The sequence below is a fragment of the Panthera pardus genome, unplaced genomic scaffold (assembly GCF_024362965.1).
Source record: "Panthera pardus isolate Hobbes unplaced genomic scaffold, ASM2436296v1 HiC_scaffold_25, whole genome shotgun sequence".
In the NCBI taxonomy this organism is placed as follows: Eukaryota; Metazoa; Chordata; class Mammalia; order Carnivora; family Felidae; genus Panthera; species Panthera pardus.
The window spans coordinates 1,770,871-1,793,274 of NW_026526821.1; the positions used below are offsets into that span (position 1 = coordinate 1,770,871).

Consider the following 22,404-nt stretch of genomic DNA (forward strand, 5'->3'; position numbering starts at 1 on the left):
CTCCCAGAGGGGACACGTGACCCCCAACCGGCAGGCCCCGGGTGCGGGACGGGCCCCGTGGCACGTGAGGGTGCTCACCCCGCGCCCCTCCTGTGTGCCCACAGCTTGTGGACATGGAGGGCTGGACGCTGGCGAGCAGCGACCGGCAGGTGGTGCCTCACGAGCTGCGGGCGGCCTCGGAGCTGCTCTACGCCGACTTGCGGCTCGGGGCCGAGGCCTTCCCTGAGCTGTACTGGCAGGCCCCACCCTCCTACCTGGGGGACAAGGTGAGCGAGCGAGGCCGGCCCTGGGGACGGCACTGTGAGGGTGTCCAGGAACCCCCTGGAGGCTGGGGGAGGACAGCAGTGAGGTGCCCACGTCCAGGGCGGGATAGGGGCTCTGTGAGGGTGCCCAGGGCCCAGCCCAGCCCCGTTGCTGGTGACCCTGCGCCCGCGGTCAGGGTCTGGCCGGGTCACGTCTCTGTGCCCTGCCTCCAGGTGTCATCCTATGGCGGCACCCTCCGCTACGAACTTCACTCGGAGACCCAGCGGGGAGACGTGTTCATCCCCATGGAAAGCAGGCCGGACGTAGTGCTGCAGGTAGCCGGACGGGGCGGGTGCGGCTGCGCGGGTTGGCGGGCACCGCCGAGCGGGACGGCGGGCAGCCCGGCTGCCGGCCCTCATCTGCCCGCGCGCCTCCCCAGGGCAACCAGATGAGCATCATGTTCCTGGAGCCGGCGTACCCGGCGCCCGGCCACGTCCACCGCGGGCAGCTGCAGCTGGTGGAGGTGAGCAGAGCTGGTCCGGGCACCCGGGGCCATCCTGGATCCTGGCACGGCCCAGGGGAGCCCAGGGGGTCTGAGGCTGCCGTGCCCGCTCTCCGGGACAGAAAACGGGGCCTGGGAGCGGGAGCTCGGCCCCTCCCCCGCGCGCATCGCCACCCGCTGCTCTGGCCGCCCGTGCCCGTGGCGCTCCCGGCCGCCTGCCGGCCCGCGGGGCCCTGACCCCCAACGGCCGAGCAGCTGCTGGGGCGCCCGGCGGCCCTGCGGGTCCAACTGCCTTTTGCCCCGGCCTCCCCGTGTCTACCTCGGGAGCAGCGGCTCTCCTCCCAGCTCGTGGCCTGTCTGGGTCTCTATCTAAGGTGTCTTTGGGTGAACGGAAATTCAGATGTTTAACGGATTCAGAGTTCTTGATTTTTCACGTGTGGTTAGTGTTTCCGTGTCTCGTTCACGGGTCAGTCTCTGGAATCAGAAAGCGCTCACCTGCGTTTTGTTCTATGTTCTAAATTCAAAACATCTCCTCCGTGCGTTTTGAATCCTTATCACGTCTGGAGGTGGTGTCTGTGCTCCGTGGGAGGTGGGGGGCCGGGGCCGGTCCCCCCACGGGTGGTTGGGCTGTTCCGGCCCCGAAGTCACCCGTCCTGCCCCGCTGAGCACCGTCACGGCCCGCAGGGGAACTTCGGCACACGGAGACCCACAGCGCCGTGTCCCGCGAGGAGCTCATGATGGTGCTGGCGGGCCTGGAGGAGCTGCACATTCGCGCTCTCTTCTCCCAGACCTCCTCGGCCGTCTCCCTGCGCAGGGTGGCGCTGGAGGTGGCCGGCGAGGCGGGCGGGGGGCCTCCAGCCAGCAACGTGGAGTCGTGCATGTGCCCTGCCAACTACCTTGGGGATTCCTGCCAGGTGAGGTGGGGGCAGGCGGCCCTGTTCCGTCTCCCCGTTCGCCTCCTGCCCGCCGGCTGATCTGTCTGCCCCTCCCCTGTCACCCGTGTCCCTGCCCGGCCCTCCGTACACACGGCCGCGCCGCATCCCTTCACTGCCTGGTCCGCCTGCGTCCGCGGGCCCACCCCGGCGTCGCCGCGTCCCACACCTGCCCGCCCTCCTCCCCTTCACGCATTCGTCCACCTGCTTGTCTGTCCGAGGGGTTCGTCACTGAGCGCCCGCCCAGTCAGAAGAGGCATCTGGAGGAGAGAGAGGCGGCCCAGCCCACACTGGGGGGCTGCTCACCGGGGTCAGGGCGTCCGTATGCCTTTGGGGATCTGACTTCATGTCTCCAGCCGGTCGGGGCCAGGATTCCTGAGGGCCTGAGAGCATGGTCCCTCGTCTGCGCTCTGGGGCTGGCTCTGCTTCCTTTCCTGAGCACTGTGCCTCTGCCCCCAGGAGTGTGCCCCCGGCTATTACCGGGACGTCAAAGGTCTCTTCTTGGGTCGCTGTGTCCCCTGTCAGTGCCACGGCCACTCAGACCGCTGCCTCCCCGGCTCGGGCATCTGCCGAGTGAGTAGGGCCAGCAGAGGGCCGGGCAGCCCACCGAGACACAGACTCGGGGAGACCAGGGCCCTTGGATCAGCGGTTGTGGCCACGCTGGGGTGCGGGTGGAGGGAGGTGTCCTGGGCGGGGCACCGGCTGGCCTTGGGCACAGAGTCCCTGGCACGGCTGGCGGGAGGGCTGATCAGACCCTGCTGTGAGGAGCAGGGCCTGTGTCGTCAGCGCCCCCACCTGTGCCTTCCGCCCCAGGGCTGCCAGCACAACACCGAGGGCGACCGCTGCGAGCACTGCCAGGCGGGCTTTGTTCGCAGTGGGTCCGAGGACCCGACGGCCCCCTGTGTCAGCTGCCCCTGCCCCCTCGCCGTGCCTTCCAACAAGTAAGCTGGGCCAGCCGGTCCAGGGTCCCCCCAAAGGGCGGCTGGTGGCCACGCTCCCTTGCAGCCCAGTGTGGAAGGTCACCATCCCCTACCCGCTTGGGTCAGCACTGCCCTCTGGAGGCGGGGACAGCTGAGGTGGGCTTTCCGGGTGGGGGCCCCTGGTGGGTGTACCGCTGTAACAAGACCATCTCCGCCCACACAGCTTCGCGGTGGGCTGCGTCCTGCGAGGTGGCCGCACACAGTGTCTCTGCAAACCCGGCTATGCGGGCGCCTCCTGCGAGCGGTGAGCTAGCTGGGCGTGGGGGCGGGGGCTGTGGGGGGCTGCGCGCGCGTGAGTCGGCATGTGTATGGGTGGGCGTGCGTGCGGGTGGGCGTGCTGGGGGTGGGCGGAGGGACACAGGCCGCTCACCTTGCCACCGTCCCCAGGTGCGCGCCGGGCTTCTTCGGGAACCCCATGGTGCTGGGCAGCTCATGCCAGCCGTGCGACTGCAGTGGCAACGGTGACCCCAACCTGCTCTTCAGCGACTGCGACCCCCTGACGGGCGCCTGCCGCGGCTGCCTGCGCCACACCGCCGGGCCCCGCTGCGAGAGCTGCGCCCCCGGCTTCTACGGCAACGCCCTGCTGCCCGGCAACTGCACCCGTAGGCGCGGGGGCCGCGGGGGCGGCGAGCAGGCCGCCGCGGGGGCCGCCGCGGGATGGAGGAGGGGGGCGGCCGGGCGGAGCGAGGGGCTCAGGTCCTGAGTGCGGCGGCGAGGAGGAGCCCGGTGAGGGAGGGGCTTCAGGGCTCTTGCCGCGTCACCCCTTCTGCAGGGTGTGACTGCTCCCCGTGCGGGACGGAGACCTGTGACCCCCACAGCGGGCACTGCGTGTGCAAGCCAGGCGTGACAGGCCCGCGCTGTGATCGCTGTCAGGTAGGGCTGCCCGGGGGGCGGAGCCTGCGGCTGGGGGCGGGGCCTGCGGCGGGGGGGCGGGCCTCCCAGCCGGGGGCACCCCGCCATCAAGGTGGTCTGTGCCGCAGGAAGGACACTTCGGCTTCCAGAGCTGTGGGGGCTGCCGCCCGTGTGCCTGCGGACCAGCCGCGGAGGGCTCTGAGTGCCACCCCCAGAGTGGGCAGTGCCACTGCGGCCAGGGGCGGGAGGGCCCAGTGCCGTGAGTGTGCCCCGGGCCACTGGGGGCGCCCCGAGCAGGGCTGCAGGCGTGAGTACCGGGGAGCCGTGGGGTGGCCGGCCCCCAACCCCCCCCCCCCCCCCGCCAACCTTCTGCCAGCGCTCACCCCGCCCCTCCGTACCTAGGCTGCGGTGCCAGGGGGGCCACTGTGACCTGCACACCGGCCGCTGCACGTGCCCCCCCGGGCTCAGCGGGGAGCGCTGTGACACCTGCAGTCACCAGCACCAGGTGCCGGTGCCGACGGGCCTGGGGACCGCGGCGTCCACTGCGAAGGTGTGCCCCGTGCTCTGGCCCGGCTCCGCCAGCCACGCCCGTCCCCGCCTCCTCCCAGGTCTGCCTGTGGCGTGGTGGGTCCCAGCCCCTCGTGACCTGGCAGTCCCTGTGCTAACTTCAACTTCCAGAGAAACGCTGTGACCCCAACTCCCTCTCAGTTTTCCAAGGGTCCCTGAACTTCATGCTGACCCACTGCTTCCTTCTGGTGCCCAAGTCCTGGACTCCCCAACCGGTCCTTAGCACCCCTGGACCCACCCTGACCTTCTACCCGCTTCCTGGCACCTGCCCGGTTCCCTGCTGACTCTCTGAGTCCGTGCCGACCTTTCGGTTGATCCTGTGATCCCCGTGCTCGCCTCTGACCCTTACTAAGCGCGTCACTTTCAGCGTAGCAACATTCCTGCGTCAGTTCTGTGATCCTTGGCTGACCTGCCCCCACCACACCATCCCCCCGATTCCTTCCCCGGCCCCACGCCAACCCCCGACCCCATACTGACTCCCCCTCCACCCCGCCCTCGCCCGTGCTGCCTGCAGTGTGTGACCACTGTGTGGTGCTGCTCCTGGACGACCTCGAGCAGGCCGGCGCCCTCCTCCCTGCCATCCGGGAGCAGTTGCACGGAGTCAGCGCCAGCTCGGTGGCCTGGGCCCGGCTGCACAGGCTGAATGCCTCCATCACTGACCTGAAGGTACGTGTCAGTCCGGCCCCCCAGCCTGTCCTCCCAGGGCGCAGGTTCTCACCTTCTCTCCTCCCCAGAGCCAGCTCCGGAGTCCGCCGGGCCCCCGCCACGAGACAGCACAGCAGCTGGAGGCCCTGGAACGACAGAGCTCAGGCCTCGGACGGGACACGCAGAGGCTGGACGGCCAGGCAGGACCCTGGGGAACGCCTGCGGGGAGGCCCCTCCCCCAACGCTCCCGGGGATGCTCCTCCCCTGGAACACCCCTTCCCGCAGCGGCCTGGACCTCCGGAGGTCCTCTCCCAGGGCCCCCGACTGTCTGCTCTCACCCCTGATGCTCCGTGCCGTGTTCTGACGGGACGCTGTGTCCACAGGCCACAAGAGCCCTAGCCCGGGCTAGCCGGCTGCTGGACGGCACTGAGGCCTCGCTGGGCCGGGCGCAGACACTGCTGGCATCCATCAGGGCTGTGGACCGCATCCTGAGTGGTAGGGGCGAACCCAGCTGGGCAGGGGATGGCGGGCAAGCAGAATGGTGCTCAGGGTCCGAGCCGGAAGTGCTGCCTCCAGGGGGCTTGGTGCCGAAGAGCCCCGCAGGGTTGGCTGTGTCGACGGGGAGATGGTGCCGTGCCTGAGTGGGCCGCAGGGCACAGCCGGGGGCAGGAGGGGATGCAGGTGTGGCCGGAGAGGAGCGGGCAGGCGGATGCTGTGGGGCGTGCCCCCGCTCTCTGGGGATACCATGCCCCCTTCTGGTGGTGCCCCATTCCCTGGAAAAACTTACGAACAGATCGGTCACCGCAAGAAGAGACTGGGGGGCGCAGGCCTGGCCCAGGGGTCAGGGAGGAGGGGAGAGTTCAGCCCACTGCTGTCCTGGAGCAGGAGCTGGCCAGGCAAGGAAGCCGAGGGGACGGGCTGAGCAGATGGGCGGCAGGGTTTGGGGTGGGGGTGAGGAGGTCAGGCGGCCCAGCAGCCGAGCACAGCCGTGGCTTGGAGCCAGGGTCTTTCGACTCATCCAGGGCGTTTCCGGGTCATGTGCTGGTGCCCTGAGCGTGCTCAGGCGGGGTCTAGTGGGCAGAGGTCGGCCTGGGCCGCGGGCTGGCCTTGACAGCCCCCACCCCTGCCCCTGTAGAGCTTGAGTCCCAGACAGACCACCTGTTCCCGGCCAACGTCTCAGCCCCGTCGGGTGAGCTCGTGCGCCGGACGCTGGCCGAAGTGGAGCGACTGCTTGGGGAGATGCGGGCCCGAGACCTGGGCGCCCCGAGAGCAGCGGCTGAGGCTGAGCTGGACAAAGCCCGGAGACGTGAGTGGTGTGGGCCCCAGAGAAGGAGGGATGGGGAGGGACTGGTCCGGGAGCCCCAGGGGGGGATGGTCAGCCCAGAATGGCTGAGATGGGCTTGAGGTGGGGCATCGGGGACCGGGCGGGACCAGGGCCTCGGGAGTTCCGCCTGCACCCCCATCCCTGTGTGGGGTCTTGGCCAGTGCTGGCCCGCGTACAGGAACAACTGACCAGCCGCTGGGAGGGGAACCGGGCACTGGCCGAGCGCACCCGAGACCAGCTGGCCCGGCACGAGGCCGGCCTCATGGACCTTCGAGGGGCCCTGAACCGGGCGGTGGGCACCATTCGGGAGGCGGAGGAACTCAACAGCCAAAACCAGGAGCGCTTGGAGGAGGTCCTGGTGAGGGGCCCTCCTCTCCTTCCCTCTCCCACTTACCTTCCTGCCCGCAAGCTCCTTGTTACGTTGTCCCATCTTTTTGTCCCCGTTACCCTCTCCTTCCCTGTGGCCTCCAGCAACGGAAGCAGGAGCTGTCCAGGGACAATGCCACTCTGAGTGCCACCCTGCAGGCGGCCCGCAACATCCTGGCCCAGCTCTCGGAGCGCCTGCACGGCATGGACCAGGCCCGGGAGGTGAGTGCCACTCCTAGGGGCACCCAGGCAGGTCCGGGTGGGGCTTTGCGTGTAGGACGCGCCTCCGGGTCCCCACATCAGGTGAGAGCGAGTAGGGGGTCGGTTGAAGGTCCCATTTGGCCCTCCCCACCCCCAGGAGTACGAGCACCTGGCCGCAAACCTGGACGGGGCCCGGACCCCGCTGCTGGAGAAGATGCGGGCCTTCTCCCCGGCGAGCAGCAGGGTGGAACTGGTGGAGGCCGCCGAGGCGCACGCGCGGCAGCTGGACCAGCTGGCCGTCAACCTGACCAGGTGCGAGGCCCGAGAAGTGCCAGGTCCTCTCTGGGACGCGGCGGGTCTGGGAGGGCTCTCGGAGAGGCTGCTGTTGCCCACAAGGTCTGGGCAGAAGCCCTGACCCCAACTGGCCATAAGCTTACAAGGAGGGCACACCTGGCAGGGAGCAGGGAAGGGATGAAGCGTGGGGGGCTGGAGGGGGCGGGCGGGCGGGCCTGGCAGCTGCGATGGCAGGAGGGAGGGCCCGAGGATGTCTGGGTCCCCCCGGCCGCACAGCCAGCGTCCCTCTCCTGCCCCCCCCAGCATCATCCAAGGAGTCAACCGGGACCGTTTCATCCAGCGGGCCATCGAGGCCGCTAACGCCTACGGCAGCATCCTCCAAGCTGTGCAGGCCGCGGAGGGCGCTGCTGGCCAGGCGCTGCAGGAGGCGAGCCGCACGTGGGCGGTGAGGCCCCGCCCCTCCCCACAGCCCCGCAGGAGCCCCTGCCCTCCCCCTGCCCCGGCTCCCGCCAGGCGGTTGTGACCCGGGTCCCGTCCCCGTCCCCGTGTCTGCAGACGGTGGTGCGGCGGGGCCTGGAGCCCCGAGCCCGGCAGCTGTTGGCCAACAGCAGCGCCCTGGTGGAGGCCGTCCTCCGGGAGGAGCAGAGGTTGGGCCGTGGTGAGTGCTGGGGGGGACGGGGGCAGGCCCTTTGTGCCCGCTCACGTTTGGGGAGGGGAGTCGTAGGTGACGGCGTGAGGGAGGGGGAGGGCTGCCTGTGGGGGAATCCCGGTCACCGTCCGCGTGCTGCCCTGGCAGCCACGCAGAGGGCCACCACTCCCCCGACCTTGTAACGGGCCCGGGAAGGGTCTTTGCTACTGTCCCGATTTGGGGGCCGTGTGCACAGCAGCCTGTGGCATGAAAAAAGGTGGCAGGAACGCTCCCTCTGCTGCCAGAACCTCGGGGTGTGCGCAGCCCACAGGCGGTGGCCCAGCTCTTCCGAGGTTCCGTTATCTTATGCACGAGATGGGGATAATTACGCCTGCGGAGGGACCGGGTGGCTGCCAGGAACCCATCACTCCAGCACCTGCCCAAGCTGGGGGCCCTCGTGCCCAGATGTCCCCGTCTGTGTGCACGTCAGCCTGGGTCCATCCTCGCTGGTCGGGCCGGCAGAGAGGGCTGGGCCTGCCTGCCAGGAGTGGGGGAGGAGGGGCTCCCGGGGCTGAGGCTGCCTTCCGCCACAGCGCGGGCTACCCTCCAGGGCACCGGGACCCCGCTCCGAGATGCCCAGGCCAAGAAGGAGCAGCTGGCAGCCCGAGTCCGGGAGGTACAGGCCATGTTGGCCATGGACACAGGTAGGTTGGTCTCCGTCTGGCCTCACCTTCCGCTTGTCCTGGGGCGAACAGACCCCTCCCCTACACGGGCATCGTGCTGGTCCGTGCTCCCCAGTGGGCTCCGACGGGGGACGTGTTCACACTCGGGTAGCCCCAGCCCTGGGACCCTGCCTCTGGGGCAGGGCAGCTGCACGGGGAGTGTGTAGTGGGGACATTTCACCCCCAGGGGTTTGGGGCATTGGGCAGGACCTGGCTCCCGGGAAGGATGTCCAAGGGAGGACGGGGGTGGCTGGAGGACATGAGGTGTAGGTGGGACCGAGGTGGCCGTTGTGGCCGGAGCCAAGGACACAGGCAAGGCCTCTGGGCAAGGACCGGTGTGCCCCACCCAGGTCCGACCGTGTGGCTGCCCGCTCGAGGGTAGAATGTGCCAGCAAGCTTGCAAATGGGGCCGTGGAGACTTAGCAGGGCCCCGGGACAAAGGACGGTGGCCACGGGGAGGCAGGGCCCTGGGACGGAGGACGGTGGCCACGGGGAGTGGGCGTTAGGGTGACCGGGCTGTGGTCTGAGAAGCTGGCGTAAAAGGCACCATCTGGTAGAGGAGAGGACGGGACAGACAGCGGTGTTCCCAGTGCTTGTTCTCGTGAGCTCTGGGGGGAGCTGGCGGTCTCCCCGGATGGGAGGTGAAGCCGGGGTGGTCCTTGCCTGCGTCGCTCTGAACGTGCCTGTCCGCTGCCCACCACAGACGAGACGAGCAGGAAGATCGCTCATGCCAAAGCCGTGGCCGCTGGAGCCCAGGACACGGCCGCCCGTGTGCAGTCCCGGATTCAGGACATGCAGCAGAACTTGGAGCGGTGGCAGGGCCAGTACGGGGGCCTGCGGAGCCAGGACCTGGGCCAGGCGGTCCTGGACGCGGGCCGCTCAGGTGGGTGCCTGGGGTGCGGTGCCCCCGATGGGGGTGGCCCGGGAGCCTGTGAGACGGGGCCATCGGGGTCACCCCCTCTGCTCCCCGCAGTGTCCACCCTGGAGAAGACGCTGCCACGGCTGCTGGCCAAGCTGAGCCTCCTGGAAAACCGTGGGGCGCACAACGCCAGCCTGGCCTTGTCCACCAACATCGGCCGCGTGCGGGAGCTCATTGCCCAAGCCCGGGGGGCTGCCAGCAAGGTGGGCACGAGTGCCGGGGGAGAGCGGGCGTCCGGGGGGTGAGACGGTGAACGCTGATGAGCCACACACCCCCTGCATAGGTCAAGGTGCCCATGAAGTTCAATGGGCGCTCGGGGGTGCAGCTGCGTGCCCCTCGGGACCTCTCCGACCTCGCCGCCTACACCGCTCTCAAGTTCTACCTCCAGAGTCCAAAGCTGGCGTCTGGCCAGGTCACCGGGGACCGCTTCGTGCTGTACATGGGCAGCCGCCAGGTACTGGGTGGGCACAGTGGGCACGGCGGTCTGGGCGGAGCCAGGCACCAGGTTGGCAGTGGGGGGGGGGGGTGTTGCTGTGCTGGGACCCCCTCCTGCTGAGTCTCCCGCCGCCTCCACAGGCTGTTGGCGACTACATGGGCGTGGCTCTGCGCGACCAGAAGGTGCACTGGGTGTACCGCCTGGGGGAGGCGGGCCCCGCCACCCTGAGCGTGGACGAGAACATAGGGGAGCAGTTCGCCGCAGTCAGCATCGACAGGTGGGTGGCCGGGCCCCCCCCCCCGTGCTTCCCCTGCCACCTGGCGGGGTCCACCCCTCACCACCCCCTCTGCCCTCAGGACCCTCCAGTTCGGCCACATGTCCATCACGGTGGAGAAGCAGACGGTCCATGAGATCAAGGCCGACACGGTGGCCCCTGGGGCCCAGGGGCTGCTCAGCCTGCATCCTGACAACTTCGTCTTCTACGTGGGGGGCTACCCCAGCGACTTCACGGTGAGCCTGGGCCCGCGCTCCGTCCCGCCAGGCCCCGCTCCGTGTGTGGCTGCGGTCCCGCATGCTACACCGTGGGCACCCCAACTGGGGTCTGCCCTGGGTGAGGGGCGCCCTGACGTGTGCCCTGTGCCCACAGCCCCCGGAGCCCCTCCGCTTTCCCGGCTACCTTGGCTGCGTCGAGATGGACACGCTCAACGAGGAGGTTTTCAGTCTCTATAACTTCGAGGAGACCTTCCAGCTGGACACGGCCGTGGACAAGCCCTGTGCCCGGTACGTGCAGCCGGGGCCCGGCCCTCACCTGCGCGCGGCCTGCTCTTGGCTGACCCTGTGACCTCTGACCGGTAGCTCCAAGGCGACCGGGGACCCGTGGCTCACCGATGGCTCCTACCTGGACGGCTCAGGCTTCGCTCGCATCAGCGTGGGCAGTCAGATAAGCCACACGAAGCGTTTCGAGCAGGAGCTCCGGCTCGTGTCCTCCAACGGGATCATCTTTTTCCTGCACCACCAGGCACGTCCACGGCCCGGCCCCAGCCCGGCCCCAGCGCGCCCCCTCCCCCCACCACCCTGTACCGACCTTGCGCCCCCTCTCCAGCCTCCCCCCGGTACCAGCCCTGCTCCCCGCTCCCCAGTGCCCCACTGCGTTACCGACCTTGCTCTCTTCCTAGCCCCTCCCCTCCCCACCCTGCTGGCCTTGCTCGCCACTCCCCCGGCCCCCCCTCCCCCGTACCAGCCCTGCTCCCCACTCCCTAGCCCCGCCCCGTACTGACCCTGCTCTCCCCTCCCTAGCACTCCCACCGCCCACCCCATACTGACCCCGCTCCTCCTCCCCAGCACCCCCAGCCCATACGGACCCTGCCCCCACCACCCCGTACCGACCCTGCCCGTCCCCCCCCACCCCCCAGGACCAGTTCCTGTGCCTGGCAGTGCGGAAGGGCAACCTCACCCTCCTCTATGACTTTGGCACCGGCCTGCAGGAGGCACAACCACCCCACAACCTGGCGCACAAGCTGCAGGCCCTGACCTCCGCCAGCAAGGCGGTGAGGCTGGGGGGGGCGGCCGGCGGGGCCCCGGGGTCACCCTCGGCGGTGAGGCTGGGGGGGGGGGGGCCGGCGGGGCCCCGGGGTCACCCTCGGCGGTGAGGCTGGGGGGGGGGGGGCCGGCGGGGCCCCGGGGTCACCCTCGGCGGTGAGGCTGGGGGGGGGCCGGCGGGGCCCGGGGTCACCCTCGGCGGTGAGGCTGGGGGGGGGGGGGGGCCGGCGGGGCCCGGGGTCACCCTCGGCGGTGAGGCTGGGTGGGGGGGGGGGCCGGCGGGGCCCGGGGTCACCCTCGGCGGTGAGGCTGGGGGGGGGGGGGCCGGCGGGGCCCGGGGTCACCCTCGGCGGTGAGGCTGGGGGGGGGGGGGGCCGGCGGGGCCCGGGGTCACCCTCGGCGGTGAGGCTGGGGGGGGGGGGGGCCGGCGGGGCCCGGGGTCACCCTCGGCGGTGAGGCTGGGGGGGGGGGGGGCCGGCGGGGCCCGGGGTCACCCTCGGCGGTGAGGCTCGGGGGGGGGGCCGGCGGGGCCCCGGGGTCACCCTCGGCGGTGAGGCTGGGGGGGGGGGGGGGGCCGGCGGGGCCCGGGGGTCGCCCTGAAGCCCCCGCACGCGGGCGCCTCGCAGATCCAGGTGTTCCTGCTGGCGGAAAACCGCAAGCGCGTGCTGGTGCGCGTGGAGAGGAGCTCCGTGTTCAGCGTGGACCGGGACAACTCGCTGGAGCTGGCGGACGCCTACTACCTGGGGGGCGTGCCGCCGGACCAGCTGCCCCCCAGGTGAGCCCGCGGTGCCGGGGCGGGCGGGGCCTCCGGCCGGGCGCTGGCCCTGACGCCCCTCCCCCGCAGCCTGCGGCAGCTCTTCCCCTCCGGAGGCTCCATCCGCGGCTGCATCAAGGGCATCAAGGCTCTGGGCAAGTACGTGGACCTCAAGAGGCTGAACACGACCGGCGTGAGCGCGGGCTGCACCGCCGACCTGCTGGTGAGCCCGCCCCCGCCCTGGCCGGCGGCACCCTCTCCGGGCCCGTGTCCGGGGCCCTCGCCGTCACCGTCCTCCTCCCGTAGATGCAACGGGCCGTGACTTTCCACGGCGACGGCTTCCTGTCCCTGGAGCTCCCTCACGTCGCTCCCCTCACGGGCCGCGTCTACTCGGGGTTCGGCTTCCGCAGCACGCGGGACAGCGGTCTGCTCTACCGCCGAGGATCCGAGGTGCGTCAGCGCCCGCTCCCGGCAGCGGCCGCCTGGGGCTCGGGCGGCTGGAGGGCAGGAGGCGTGCCCCGGCCTGGTGCGCTGACCTGGCCGCTGTCCCCAGGATGAGCTGTGCCAGGTGTCCCTGAAGCAGGGCCGCGTGACGCTCCGGCTGTTGAGGACGGAGGTGAAAACTCGCGACGGCTTTGCTGACGGTGCCCCCCATTACGTGGCTTTCTACAGCAACGACACAGGGTGAGCCCAGCCCGCGGGGCCTCTGGCTGCGGTGCTGGGGGACAGGGTGGCGGCAGGGCCACCGGCAGGGCAGGGTGGGGGAAACGCTGCTGTCCCCCGCAGGGTCTGGCTCTATGTGGATGACCAACTTCAGCAGATGAAGCCCCACCAGGGGCCGTCCCCCGGGCCCCAGCCCCAGCCTCCCCGAGCCGCTGAGCTGTCCTTGGGAGGCAGGCCGGAGCCTGGCGACTTCTTCAGTGGCTGCATCAGCAATGTCTTCGTGCTGCGGTGAGCCTCCGGCGGGGGTGTGGGGGCCGCCACCCATCCCCCCACCCCCCACCCCCCCCGACGCTGACCACACTGCGCTCCCCCCCCCCCCCCCCCCAGGCTCCTGGGGCCGCAGCGTGTGTTCGACCTGCAGCAGTACTCCAAAAGCGTCAACGTGACCGCAGACTGCGCTCCTGCGCCACGTGCCCAGACCCCTGGGCGGGCACCTCAAGGACCGCGGGCTGCAGCGCTGCGGAAGGTAGGGCGCGGGGAGGGCAGCGTGAGCGAGGCGGAGCTGGGGACTGCCGGAAGGCGGCCCCCACACATTCCTGCGTCCCATCTGACCACCCCGCCACCCCCCGCCCCCAGGCTTCCCGACGCAGCCGCCAGCCCCCCCGGGACCCTGCCTGCACACCACCCCGGCCCCTCGGGACCCCCCGAGATGCCTACCAGTTTGGGGGGCCCTTGCCCAGTCACCTAGAGTTTGCCCACGTCCCGGCCCCCCCGGGGAACTGGTAAGTCTGGGCCGGGTGGGGGGGGTGTGGGGGGGCCGCCCAGGCTGATGGCGCCGCTTGGCTTCCAGGTCCCAGGTCTCGATGCTGGTCCGCCCTCGCGCCCCCCGAGGACTCCTGCTCCTCGCCGCCCCTCTCATGGCCGGCGGCCCCTCCCTGCTTCTCCTCCTGAGCCACGGACGCTTCGTCGCTCAGACAGAAGGTCCCGGGCCCCGGCTCCGTGTCCAGAGCCGCCGGCGTTCACGGGCTGGCCGGTGGCACGTGGTGAGGCACTGAGGACAGGGGACACGGGCAGGGCCCTGGGAGCTCCCGCTCTGACACGCCCCCTCCCGCCCCCAGGTGTCTGTGCGGTGGGAAAAGACTCGGATCCAGCTGGTGACAGACGGGGTCCGGGCCCAGGACCGGGAGCGGCCTGGCCAGCGGCGCCGGGAGCCAGGGAGCCCCCGGCCCCGAACTCTCTTCGTGGGGGGCCTTCCTGCCAGTGGCTTCAGCCCTAGGCCCCCAGTGAGAAGCACCTCAGCGCCCCCCCACACCCCCGAGAACCACCTTGCTCCTCACCCCACCCCCCAGCTGAACTCCCCTCCCGGGGCTCCGGGGCCCTCCCCACACCAGCCCGTCTGTGCCCCACAGGTGGCCGTCAGCGGCTTCAGCGGCTGTGTGAGGAGACTGAGGCTGGATGGGCGGCCTCTGGGGCCCCCCACACGGGTGGTGGGGGTCACACCATGCTTCTCAGGCCCCCTGGAGAAGGGCCTATTCTTCGCAGAGAGCGGGGGAGTCGTCACCGCAGGTCCGTAGGGCATCAGTGCGCCCCCAGCCCTCTGGGGAGGGAGTGGGGCTCTGGGGCGGGGGGGGGGGGGGGGGGGGGCCGGGGCCGGGCAGCCCCGCCTCCCTCCCTCACAGCGCCTCCCCACAGACACCCTGGGGGTCACCCTTCTTGACGTGAGCCTGGAGCTGGAGGTACGGCCCCAGACCGCTTCCGGCCTCCTCTTCCACCTGGGCCGGGGCCGGGCGCCCCCCTACCTGCAGCTGCAGCTGCGAGAGAAGAAGGTAGGTCGGGCGGGGGGCGGCGTGGGGGGCGCTGCTCCCACACCACAGTGTGGACCTGGGTTAGGGACGCTCTCCTGACTCACCCGCCCCGCCCCAGGTCCTGCTGCGGGCGGACGACGGTGGCGGGGAGTTCTCCACGTGGGTGACGTGCCCCGCAGCCCTGTGTGACGGGCAGTGGCACCGACTGGCAGGTGAGCCGGGCCCCCCCCTCCCATGGCCGAGCTCCCACCCCGCGCCTTTGTGCCTGGGGGAGTGCCCAGGAGGGGCAGCCGCGGACCGCCCAGTGGGACCCCCCAGTGGGACCCCCCGGGCAAACAGCCCAGGCCCCTCCCAGCCCAGTTACAAGGACCCTGTGCCCGCAGTGACCAAAGGCGGGAATACCCTCCAGCTGACGGTGGACACACAGACCAACGGCACCCGAGGCCCCACGGTGGCAGTGGCCTCAGGGGACGCCCTGGCCCCTCTGCACCTTGGGGGCCTGCCCGGTGAGTGTGGCCTCTGCCTGGGGGTGGGAGTGGCCCCTGAAGGATCAGGTGCTGGGATCTCTCTGCTTCCACCCCACCTTCTGGGATGGGGCAGCCGGGGAGACAGGTTTTGGGGGAGGGGGCGCTGCTGGTGGGACATTGGCCTCTGTTCCAACCTGTCCCCCATCTTCCTTTGTGCCCCCAGGGCCCACGGACACACAGGCTGGGCCTCTGGCCTACCATGGCTGCATGAGGAACCTGGTGGTGAACCGGTCCCCCATCACCTGGCCTCGCTCTGTGGGTGTTCAGGGGGCAGTGGGGGCCAGCGGCTGCCCCGCCACCTAGCGCGGCTGCCCCTCCAGTGGCCGTGCGGGACAAGTCTTCAGGGGCCCCGGGCCTGGAGTCCACGGGAGGGCCGCCCCAGGCAGGCGGGCTCCCACCTCGGAGCCCGCAGGCCCTGCCCTCTGCTGTTTCAAAGTCTGTGTCTGGATTCTAGGTTCTAGGGGTGATGAATCTTCTTTCTGGAAATGGCTTTAAGTTATATCTCTTTAAACAAAAGGATAAATTCTATAAACTGGGGTTTTTAATACGTTTTATCTTTCAGTTTCGTTGAGATTTTCCTCCACCAATTTTTAGTAACGTGAGAAATCTGCCCTGCTTCTGAAATTAAAAAGTTACTACTTCTGTTTAACGGAGCGTTGACTTTAATTGTGAGAGGAGAAAAGCAGTCAGAGGCGATCTAGCCTCCGGACGTGCTCACGGGGGCAGCGCCGGCCCGGGGGCTTCCCTCGCCTGGAGTGGCTGTCCCCCCACCCCCGAGTCAGAACTGCCAGGGCTGGAGGGGCAGCGCTCGGCCCGGCTCCCTCCTGGGTACACGGGAAGACCAGAGGTGGCAGGTAAAAGACAAGACCTTTATTTCTCAGCAAGCGGAACGGAGGTGAGGGCGCGCTCCGCGCCACAGGCGCCATCGCAGAGGCCGCGAATCCCGACCCCTTGGGGACAGCGGATGATTAATCTAAGCTCATGTCCTCCTCTTCGTCCTTCTTGTCCTTCCCGTCGCCCTCCTGCTCGGATCTGGCACTGTTCTGCATGGCTTTGGCAAATGCTTCCACATCTAAAATACATTTAAAAACGTGAGGCGCCCTTCCTAGACCCCGGCCTGAGACTGCCAGCTGGAGAGCACAGGAGATGAAAACATCAACACCAAGGCCCAGGGCCACAGAACCTCCAGGGCCCCAGCCGGCCAGCCCTGTGCCATGCAAACTACGAGGAAAAAAACAAACCCTGCCCTGGGCGCAGGGTGGGGGCGCGGGCACTTACCGCCTTTGTTGGCCGCCTCCACGGCCTCTGCAGGCAGGCCAAACTGGCACATGAGGGGGCCCAGCTGCCCAGAGGCCAGGGCTGCACTGAACATGCCCAGGGCCTGCGAAAGAAAGCCAGACGCCCCCTGAGCCCACGCTATTGGTGAAAGCCCAGGAGGGGGGCGGGGACGCTCCGCGACCGGGAGCCACGCTGAAGCTCGGTGAGCTGTGCCCCCTTCCACCGAGCACGTGGCAGGGGCACCCAGGCCACAGCGTCTACCTGCTGGAACTGGGGCGAGGTCAGCGTGTTCTGGATCTCCTCTGCCGTCTGTGGCAGCGACTCCCCAGAGGGCAGGTAGGGTAGGAGGCGCTCCTGGACGTCCGCGTTGGCGAGGATAGGTGCCATGATCTCGGGCGTCAGGACACTGGCCAGGTCAACTAAGACGGAAGCGCAGGGCCGTCAGCGGCTCGAGGCCGACACAGACACCCACGTAGGAAGCCAGCCGCGGACACCCGAGCCACGAAATTGGCGGGTGTGGCAAGGCGAGGGGGGGCAGCGGCTCAGCCCGGGGACATGCTCGGCCCCACGCCTCGGAAAGCCAGCAAGCGAGCAGGCGGGGGGCGGCAGGCACCTTCACCCCCCAGCCCGGACCCGAGGAGCACATGTTACCTTGCTGGCCGCCTCCTGGCCCTGCCGGCACGTTCATAGTAGCTAGAATGCTCTGAAGGTCGCTCAGCTGGATGGGCTGGGTTGGGCTGGCTGCCGTGCTGGTTCCGTTACCTGAACTGGGTGCGGGGCTGGGGCTGGTCACCGAGGCGGCTGCTGGAGCGGAAGGGGCGGGGGTGGCTCGGGTAGAAGAGGTGGTGGAGGATGGGGTGACTGCTGCCGACTGGCTCCGCGAGCTGGGGAGAGCGAGGGCAGCGATGGGACGGCCTCACACCCTGAGGGTGCCCGCATCGGTCCTGCCCCCAACGTCCCGGAACTGCTGGGACTCCGGAAGAGTCCAGGCCCCAAAGGACCCTCCCTGGGGGGTCATGGGGGGGGGGGTTCTCTGTCCTTCGCCATCTCCTATGTCCGGGCTCCTTCGAACGAGGGGACGCCTGGGGGCACACAGGCATGGTGGGGCGGAGCACAGGGCTCACCTGGACGAAGAGCTGCTCGCCGGAGGCCCTCCACTCCCCAGTAAGCTGGCCAGGCCTGGCCCGGTCAGGGCCCCCAGTCCCCCTGCGAGCAAAGAGACGTGAGCTCAGATGCCACACCCTCCCGAAGAGCCCACCTCTCCCGGCCAAGCATCCTGCACGAAACCCAAGGGATGAGGGGACAGCAGAGGCCACGGCGGGCTGAGGTGCCGGACTAGCGACTGCCTCACTCCATCAGGTCCGGGCACCTCTGTCCCGGTCTGCAGACGACGCACTTAGCGCGCACTAACACGCGCTGCAAACCCGGCAGAGCAGCGAGCGCTTCCCAGGCGTGTGCGACACACACCCGCCCCGGCACAACAGCGGGGGCGGCAGGGAACGGGGGGCCCTTCCCGGGGAAGCCGGCATGAGGGACACGTGTTCACAGAGACCGCTCGGAGCCAACGAGGAACTAAAGGAAGAACTCGAATGGCAAAGCGACCCTAACTACGGCTGTCCGCCCCTAGCGCAGGCCACGGGGCCGTGGGGTTACCCAGTCCTCCAAGGCCGGCGGGTCCAATGAGCTGCATGAGCTGGCTGTGGCTCATGTTCCCCAGCAGACTCTGCAAGCCGCCCTCGCCTGTAAGACAGGAGGTGCTCAGACTCGGGCCTGTCGCCGGGTCAACACCCACGGGGCCCCGGGGAGGCTGGGGGACTCGGGCTGACGCTGAGACGGAGCGCGCGCTGGGACCTCTCCCTCGGCTCTCCCCCAAACCGCAAGTGCAACGAGCCGACGGGGTGGAGCTCAGACGTTTCACCCCTGGAAGGTGGGGCTGGGGACCGATGGGAGCTGGGACGCCTCCGCGTCCCTTTAAAACAACCAGCCTGCACCATCAGGGATCCAAGACCTCGCCACGTGCTCGGACACCCCAGCGTGTTCTGGGAGGTGACCGTTACCGCCCAGTGCAGAGAGCTCGTGGCCTCCACTCCCACTCGCCCCCAGCGCTCCAGGCATCGGGGGGTTGTTCAGATACTCGTTGACCTTGCGGCAGTGCTCCTCGTCCTGGTCCGTCTTGGGCTCCTGTGGGGGGAGGGGGTACAACCGGAGCTGCCACAGGGCAGCCCGCCTGCCACCGAAGGAGCTCGCACACGAGGGTGAGGGGCTCAGACGGGTGATGTTACCTGTCCACAGTCACACAGCACTGAGGACAGGGCCCAGCAGGGCGGACAGGGACGGCAGTCCCACAAGACCGCCGGTGCCGTGGCAACGCTGGTTCTCAGGGTAGGGACACTGCAGCACTAAAACCGCCCTACGTGCACCCGCAAGGCCTTCTGACCCTCCGGGACCGGACCCTTTACACAACAGTCTAAGAGCCACGAAACCTTCCGGTGACTCGCGTGAAGCCACGAAACCACCGGTTGTGACCCCACGGCACACAGAGCAGCCCCAGCCGTGGCCCCTCGGGTCCGCTGGGACCTCCATAAAGAGGCTCGCAGGCGCTCGCCAGCCACAACCTCCCGAAGTGCCCCCAGGCCCACGAGCCAGAGTGCCCACGACCCATTCCTCTGTCCCTGAGTGTGCACCGTGGGCCTGCAGGGTGCTAGGGACACAGAAGGGACAGAACAGAGCTCCTCCCCTCCAGGGCAGAAGGAAGTGGGGAGAAGGGCAAAATCGGGAGAAACAAAGACAGTAGAGCTGGTGAAACGATTTTTGTATTACTGTTACAAGTTTCTATTTTTGAGCGAGCACGCGTGTGGTGGAGCAGTGGGGGGTGGGGACAGGATCCCAAGCAGGCTCCCAGCTGTCAGCACAGAGCCAGACGTGGGACTCGAACTCACGGACCCTAGTTCATGACCTGAGCCAAAGTCGGACGCTTAACCGACTGAGCCCCCCAGGCACCCTCTGGGGAAACATTTCTTGGCAAAACTGGGGAAACAAGCTCATGGCCCCATCTCTGTCCACAGATGAAGTCTTAACGGAACAGGGCTGCACCCATTCGTTCACTTCTCATCCACAGTGGCTTTCACGCTCCTTCGGCAGAAGCACAGCCTGTCCAGCCCACAGAGAGGAAAACCTTTTCTGCCTTGTTCCAGAAAGTGCTGGGGAGAGGGCAACAGGTTCACCTCTGGGGAAGGAAAGTGGCAACATCTGTCAAAACTGCAAAACCGGGGACACCTGGGCGGCTCAGTCGACAAAGCGTGGGGCTCTCGACGTCAGCTCAGGCCACGATCTCATGATCTCATGGTCCCCCACTAAGTGTGGAGCCCGCTTGGGATTCTCTCCCTTTCTCTCTGCTCCTCCCCTGCTCAGGCACACACCTGCGAGCTCTCTCAAGACGTTAAAAAACCCAAAAAACAAAAAAACCCTGCAAATGCACTCGTTTACCCACTTCTACCAAGTCCGCTTCTGGATTTTAACACGGCGATCACCACCACCCCCTGTACGGGAAACAAACCTGGTGTAAAATCACTCTTTAACACGCCGCCTGCAACAAATCGGAGGTGCAAACGGGCCCAATGGCCAACAGGTGGGAGAAGGCTGGGCGGCTGTTACGCCCAGTGGGATGCTGCCTGCCGCCGTGGGCACCAGGACGCCCTGCCGCGCTGACCCGAACACCCCAAAGCGCACAACTGGGGGGAGGGGGAGGCAGGGCTCAGAAAAGCCTGGAAAAGAACACTCCGTTTCTGTACAAATACACAGCAAGGAGAAAGCGTGTGGTCAACCTTGCTTCCACCGTGCGTGCTCACAGCCCAGGGGGGCGGGGGGAAGAGTGTGTGACAAGCACATCATGGGCCGTGTGCCCGTCGACGCATCAAGACCGGGGCCCAGTCCAGAAACCGCTCTGTGTGCCAGGGAGTTCCGGGTCGTGAAAGGGCACCGGGAGCCCAGCCACAAGTGTGTACCCTCTGCAAAGGTCCCCTGCTCTGCTGCCTTTGGCGCTAGGAGCCCCACGGAAATTCTCAGGTTCCGCGGCAGTCACCTTCGGCCAGCACCAGCCCTACCGCCCGGTGAGCCACGAGGAAAGACAACAGGCCAACAAAACCTACCCACCTGCATCCAGAAGAAGAGCCGTTTGGACCCTGCCTTAAACTTGAGCACGTAGACCCTCCCGCTGGGGCACTGCGGCACGCGCTTGAACTCACAGTCGTCAGGAAAGATGATCAAATCCTTCAGAGAGCCACAGGGGAGGAGTTAGCGTCACACAAATACTGCCTCCGCGGGAAACACGCTGGGTCCCGTGTCGGGGGAGGGGGCGGGGTACACGATGCACCACCGGGTGGAGAGGCCAGGGTCACAGGCACCCCACCAAGGGCATGAGGGCCGGGAGAGGGGTTCGATGCTCAACAGGGAAGGGGGCCTTTCGGCTTTTCGAGGATTTTGAACAGAGACGTCTTGGGAACGACGTTCCCAGGTGGGTTCAAAGTGGGGCTGCACTGCTCTCAACAAGGAACACACGAGCCTGGAGAACAGACAGCGCTAAAAAGGAGGAGAGCTGGTGGAGCGCAGCGTTTACACGGCACCCGAATCCCAGGCACAATGACGGGAGCAGTCTACAGATCCGGGGCGGGAGACCCGAATGCCCGTGAGCAAAGCGGAACAGCTGGTGTGGGCCCCGGAGCAGCGGCGCCCACATGTGCCAGCAGCACACGCCCACCGTAACAGGGCAGCTGCGTGTCCAGAGCCAAGTGTGAGCAGCTACGCGTGCTTCTGGAAAACCGGACCGTCCCGACGACCAGGCGGGCTTCCTAAGACCAGACACTTACGTCCTCCACGTTCCCAGATGTCCTGTCCTTCCAGCAGAAGTGAATGAGGGAGTCATCCGTCTGCTGAATGTACACGAGCCCTTTCCGTTTATCTGGGGTGACAGTAGTTCCTTTTAGCGACATCTTTCCTGCACGAAACTCCACCAGATACTTGTTGGAGGAGCCTCGGGAGCCTGGCACCAGGCTTGGAAACAGAGCGCCTGAAGTCGTCATCCTGGAAGAGCGACCAGCAAGCAAACCCGGTCAGGATCGTGAAAGTCCCAGCTTCCTCGTCCAATGTGACACTGGCGGGACAGAGCGAAAGGCCGCCACCAGGCCGGGAGACAGGGGGCCCCCCGCGGCGGCGCAGTCTCCCTGGAGCACGCAGCCAGCAGGTGCCCGGGCGCGGCCGCAGCTGCTTCTCAGGTTTCTCCACGATCGGAATTAACCTGTGCACCCCAACCGCGCCCCGCTTCCCGCCGAGAACCCCGCTCAGCGCCACTTCTGCGGCCCGGGCCCCGAACAAGCTCAGCAACGTGAGCTAGGAGGAGACGGCGCCGACACCTCGGACAGGGCCGAGACTCCGGCCGGGCTCCGTCGGGGCACGCCCGTTAAGCTGCGACTCGGCGGACCGGCGCCCTTGCACAAACGAGCGCGGTGGGAGGGTGGGGGAGGAGACGGGACAAGCCCCAGGACCGGGGTCGCGCCGCGCCGACCAGGCTCCTCCGCGCGGGGCCCACGGGCCCACCCCGACCTCGCGGCCCTCGCGGCCCCCGCGGCCCCCGCGTCGCGCGGGGCGGTCGGGCCGGCACGGCCGCCGCCGGCCCGAGAGCCCGAGGCCCCCACGGCCGTCGCCCCGCGCACGGCCCCTGGCCTCCGCCGACCCGACCCCGGCTCGGGGACCCCAACGGCGCAGGCTCCGCCCCCGCAGCCGTCCCCGCCCCCCGGCGACCCCCGCACCTGGCCCGCGCCGCGACTCGGCCGAGAGGCGCCGTCCGGGCTCGCTCTTCCTCCTCAGCGCCTGCCGGGCCCCGCCGGAAGTTCTTTCTCGTTCCGCCCCTCCCGCCGCTCTCGCCGCCGATTGGGCCGTGCCAGGGGCGGGGCCGACGCTGAACCGCCAGCGATTGGAAAGGGCAGCCGTCCGTCGACCCGCCCCGCCCCGCCCCGCGCCCTCTTCCGGCGGAAGCGCGCGCGGGCGGCGCGCGGGCCAGAGCGGCCCCTATTGTTGCTGTGTCATAGGGGTGCGGCGGCGGCCCCTGGCGGCGGCGACCGGAGTGGCGTGGCAGGCGCCGACCCAGCGGTGGGCGTTGGAGCCCACATCCCCACCGTCGCGGGAGAGCGGCGGCACCTGCGAGGCGCGAGGGGGCGTCTCAGGTTCACGGC

At 68.8% G+C, this 22,404-nt stretch overlaps 2 protein-coding genes across 2 annotated transcripts in view; one reads left to right on the forward strand and one right to left on the reverse strand.

Moving 5' to 3' along the window:
* Window positions 1-15,548, forward strand: part of LAMA5 (laminin subunit alpha 5) — a 50,857-nt gene extending 35,309 nt beyond the window's left edge. Inside the window, 45 exon segments of the mRNA XM_053890077.1 lie at window positions 105-266; window positions 477-578; window positions 683-779; window positions 1,430-1,659; window positions 2,137-2,250; window positions 2,491-2,618; window positions 2,821-2,901; window positions 3,045-3,259; window positions 3,430-3,530; window positions 3,638-3,762; window positions 3,764-3,820; window positions 3,912-4,024; window positions 4,027-4,059; window positions 4,591-4,742; window positions 4,811-4,921; window positions 5,105-5,216; window positions 5,857-6,027; window positions 6,207-6,403; window positions 6,517-6,633; window positions 6,770-6,924; window positions 7,210-7,351; window positions 7,462-7,564; window positions 8,128-8,238; window positions 8,960-9,139; window positions 9,230-9,378; window positions 9,459-9,629; window positions 9,752-9,888; window positions 9,968-10,121; window positions 10,258-10,391; window positions 10,467-10,629; window positions 11,024-11,158; window positions 11,777-11,925; window positions 11,995-12,127; window positions 12,211-12,354; window positions 12,458-12,588; window positions 12,691-12,855; window positions 12,955-13,093; window positions 13,204-13,349; window positions 13,418-13,610; window positions 13,686-13,850; window positions 13,977-14,133; window positions 14,260-14,393; window positions 14,491-14,584; window positions 14,756-14,878; window positions 15,063-15,548. Coding sequence (XP_053746052.1) covers window positions 105-266; window positions 477-578; window positions 683-779; window positions 1,430-1,659; window positions 2,137-2,250; window positions 2,491-2,618; window positions 2,821-2,901; window positions 3,045-3,259; window positions 3,430-3,530; window positions 3,638-3,762; window positions 3,764-3,820; window positions 3,912-4,024; window positions 4,027-4,059; window positions 4,591-4,742; window positions 4,811-4,921; window positions 5,105-5,216; window positions 5,857-6,027; window positions 6,207-6,403; window positions 6,517-6,633; window positions 6,770-6,924; window positions 7,210-7,351; window positions 7,462-7,564; window positions 8,128-8,238; window positions 8,960-9,139; window positions 9,230-9,378; window positions 9,459-9,629; window positions 9,752-9,888; window positions 9,968-10,121; window positions 10,258-10,391; window positions 10,467-10,629; window positions 11,024-11,158; window positions 11,777-11,925; window positions 11,995-12,127; window positions 12,211-12,354; window positions 12,458-12,588; window positions 12,691-12,855; window positions 12,955-13,093; window positions 13,204-13,349; window positions 13,418-13,610; window positions 13,686-13,850; window positions 13,977-14,133; window positions 14,260-14,393; window positions 14,491-14,584; window positions 14,756-14,878; window positions 15,063-15,202 — 6,165 coding nt within the window. The 3' untranslated portion in view covers window positions 15,203-15,548.
* A 199-nt stretch (window positions 15,549-15,747) lies between these two features.
* On the reverse strand, window positions 15,748-22,087 carry ADRM1 (ADRM1 26S proteasome ubiquitin receptor). Its single transcript, XM_019426362.2, has 10 exons — window positions 21,982-22,087; window positions 21,043-21,256; window positions 20,330-20,446; window positions 18,235-18,358; window positions 17,831-17,917; window positions 17,302-17,383; window positions 16,829-17,061; window positions 16,439-16,596; window positions 16,178-16,280; window positions 15,748-15,971 (listed from the first exon to the last, which is right to left on the reverse strand). The coding sequence occupies exons 2-10, from the start codon at window positions 21,253-21,255 to the stop codon at window positions 15,868-15,870; spliced, it is 1,221 nt and encodes a 406-aa protein (XP_019281907.1). The 5' UTR covers window position 21,256; window positions 21,982-22,087; the 3' UTR covers window positions 15,748-15,867.
* Between the last annotated feature and the right edge of the window lie 317 nt (window positions 22,088-22,404).

Bases quoted from the DNA above. Each gene is read 5' to 3' on its own strand.
- ADRM1 (XM_019426362.2), bottom strand. From the start codon at position 21,255: ATGACGACTTCAGGCGCTCTGTTTCCAAGCCTGGTGCCAGGCTCCCGA. The intron at 20,447-21,042 runs GTAAGTGTCTGG...GGCTCTCTGAAG, and splicing joins CATCTGGGAACGTGGAGGAC to GATTTGATCATCTTTCCTGA. The intron at 16,597-16,828 runs GTAACATGTGCT...CTTCCGTCTTAG, and splicing joins GCCAGGAGGCGGCCAGCAAG to TTGACCTGGCCAGTGTCCTG.